The 3,437-nt window shown below is 47.8% G+C and overlaps 1 protein-coding gene across 1 annotated transcript; it reads right to left on the bottom strand.

Annotated features, from left to right (window-relative positions):
- Positions 1 to 2,583: 2,583 nt before the first annotated feature.
- Positions 2,584 to 3,234, bottom strand: LOC118258478 (scale keratin-like). Its single transcript, XM_035567345.1, has one exon. The coding sequence runs from the start codon at positions 3,232 to 3,234 to the stop codon at positions 2,584 to 2,586; it is 651 nt and encodes a 216-aa protein (XP_035423238.1).
- Positions 3,235 to 3,437: the final 203 nt, after the last annotated feature.

Raw genomic sequence — 3,437 nt, 5'->3', positions numbered from 1 at the left:
AATGTGCACGTCAGCCAAAGCTGAGTCTTACAAAATCTTTGAGCAGCCCTACTTATGACAAATTCATAAAGGACAAGGTAACATGTAGAGTCAGCTTAATGCACATGGTAATTCCAGTCAGGTCACTGTAATGATAGTAGGAATTACACTAGCCAATTAAGAACTAAGATTAAAGAAATCCATCACATGATACGAGAACATGAATAAAATTATAACTATGGCAACCACAAAAATTTCAACATGCAGAACTGTTAAACAATTTCTGTTAGCAGACAAGCGCCAAATGAGTTTCAAATCCTGAAGGCATGCCAAGAAACTCTATATAACCTTTAGCCCCTGAGTACATCCAGACACTTTCTGGGGCTTATTCACCTTGCTGAGCTTAGTGAGTATGGTTTTTAGATTTCTTGTGTTTCCTATAGGCATACTCAGATTTTGAGGAGCATTAGGTGGTTTATCTCTGTAACTATACTGTTAGTGAAAGCAAGGCTGAATGCAGGATTAGGGGAATGGGTGTGAATGCAGAAACTCATTCCTCATAAACAAAATTTGGATATTCTAAGCCAAGAAGATTAAAAATCACAGATGAAAACAATGTTATTTCAGATCATTATTTTAATATTCTATGAAGTTTAAGATACATCTAATAAATGACCACTTTTTCAGCTTTGTTCAGTGGCATTCTGGGGGATATAAGTAAACACTCTATTTCAAGCAAAGCCACATCTTGGGGCTTGCAGTCTGACCTTCATCCTGCAAGATGGCTTGCTACGACCTGTACCCACCGAAAACCAGCGTCGCCATCCCCCAGCCCATCGCTGAGAGCTGCAACGAGCTGTGCGCGTGACAGTGCCCCAACTCGACGGCCTTCATCCAGCTGCCCCCCTGTTGTCATCACCTTCCCCGGCCCCATCCTCAGCTCCTTCCCCCAGCAAGCCGTGGTGGGCTCCTCCTGGGCACCCGCCTTTGGGGGCTCTTCCACCTCTGGTGCATGCATCAGCTCGGGGAGCCTCTGCAGCAGAACTCTGTATAACTCTGGTGCACTTCTTGGCTGCAGGTACGGGAGCTCAGCCCTCTCCACACTCAGCAACAGGTACTCCAGCCCCTTCTCCTCCCACTTCTCCTCCCACTGGTACAGCCAGCTCCTCTAAAGTAGCTGCAGGCCAAGACAGCAGGAGCATCCCTGTTGATGACGCATTAAACACCTCAGACTATTTATCTAAATTCCTCCTGTCTCATTTCTCATTTCATGCTAGTTGAGGATATTTCTCACAGATTAATTTAAAAAATGCAGGGATTTTAAACCATGTCAATGAAGTTTATTGTTTTCCTCCAACTTTCACTGTCTTTGCAGTTTTGATGCGTAATGCAATCAGATTTCTGCTCCCCCAGCCCCAGTCATGTCTTTGTAACAGTCTTACAGGTTGGGAAGTTCAGCTCTTGGTATCAGGTTTCCATACCCATCACTGATAGGCAAAAGTAGCTCACAAAGCTTGCACAAATCCCACTCTTACCATTGGTGGGCTTTTCCCCTTGTTCCCTTGTCTACTGTTGTCTTACAACAAGAACAGTTAAAGCTAAAGACAAAAAAAAAAAAAAAAAAAAAGGCTACCTCCACACTTTTTCTTCATCATGTGAGAGCTCTGCTGCCAAGCAGGTCAGAGCAGGGTCTATGAACTCGTCTGAGCTCAACACACAATTCACACTTTACATCCTAACCTTCAAAGGGTAATAGGATAATATACCAGGACAACTTGTAAAAGTGGAAATAAAAATAAAATAAAATAAAATAAAATAAAATAATAAAATATTTCCTGCACAGGAAAAAAAAAAAAAACACCATACTGCACCCAGTATGTTTCCACATAAAAACACAAATGCAGAAACTGATGTGTAAGCCATTTTAAGGCCACTGACAGTTCTGCAGAATACCTACTGACTAAAGTCCTAGTAAACAATAATCATTATTATTAGTAGTAGTACTACTAATAATAGTAGTAGTACTACTAATAATAAATTAAATGGACACACCTAAGAATTGCATGAAAGTCTGAACAACAGTTCATTTTTTCACATAACGTTTGGATTCCTGAGGGAATCCAGATACCATGTCACTGTACAAGAGCTAATTTTGTTCCCAGAGGAAACTGGGAAAAAAAAAAGTTAACTCAGCACACTAGGGAGCTTTGCTCCCAGAGGAGGCTGAGGGACAAATGAAAACCAAGGAGTCTCACATGCAACACCACAGGACTTTATTGTGACAGGGAAGCATAGCAGGCGATTACAGAAACTCAAGGTGATCCAAGGGGAAAGGCTTGATGCAGGTACTGCGTCGTGGGTACTGGTGCCCTGCTCAGGGCCCCAGGGCCAGTCGAGGTGGCAGGAGGCTGCAGGGGACGCCGAGGCAGCAGCCAGGGCACACTGTGGCACAGGGCAGTGGGGCATTGGGCACATAGCCACATCCAGTCCCCAGGCCCCGGCAGCTGATGGGTGCTGCTGGTCCCCAGGGTTCTTGCTCCATGTCCCCATGCCAGGGTCCTTGCTTCAGGGCTGTCGCTGGCTCTGGGCATGGCTGCGGTGGCCTTAGAAAGACCCACAGCTACCGCGGCGGGACCTTCTCCACCTGGTACCAGGGAGGCAATAGCCCATGCCAGAGGAGGAGAGGCCAGAGCTGTAGGACCTGCCAAAATTGCCAAAGCCACTAGAGCCATACAGGCCCCCGTAGCCCAGGGAGCCCCCGTAGCTCAAGTCATCCCCATAACCTAGGCAGCTCCCATAGCCCAGGGACCCGCCATAGCCCCCCAGGCCAAAGGAGCTCCCGTAGCCCTGGGACCCACCGTAGCCCCCCAGGCCAAAGGAGCTCCTGTAGCCCTGGGACCCGCCATAGCCCCCCAGGCCAAAGGAGCTCCCGTAGCCCTGGGACCCGCCATAGCCCCCCAGGCCAAAGGAGCCCCCAAAGCCTCGGGACCCTCCAAAACCAAAGGGGCCCCCATAGCCCAGGGAGCTTCGGGAGCTGAAGGAGCCCCCCAGAGTGGCTGGGCCCGAGGATCCCACAATGCTCTCCTGAGGAAAAGAGCTGAGCACAGGGCCCGGGACTGTCACCACTGCCGGCGGGGGGATGATCACAGCTCTGGAGGGGGGACACTGCTGCACGCATGGCTCATTGTAGCTCTCGGCAATTGGCTGAGGGCAGGTCACCCCGTAGGGTCTGTAGGACTCCATGGAGCAAGACATCCTTCCTGTGGTGGTTGTGAGTCTGCAGTGCACAGCAGGAAGCAGGTTTAAGGTAAATGGACAAGCCTTAGAGCTTCACTATGAGGAATCTAATGAATCTAATTTATAAGCACAGCTGAAACAAACAAAAATTTGCTAGTATATTTACAGTAGGTTAAGAAAGGAAGTGTCAGTTATACCCAGTCATTTCTCTATGTTCATAT

This window comes from Cygnus atratus, chromosome 28 (genome assembly GCF_013377495.2).
Source record: "Cygnus atratus isolate AKBS03 ecotype Queensland, Australia chromosome 28, CAtr_DNAZoo_HiC_assembly, whole genome shotgun sequence".
Taxonomy (NCBI): Eukaryota; Metazoa; Chordata; class Aves; order Anseriformes; family Anatidae; genus Cygnus; species Cygnus atratus.
Note: the sequence above shows the minus strand (reverse complement) of the source record. Positions and strands in the feature narration are given on the sequence as shown.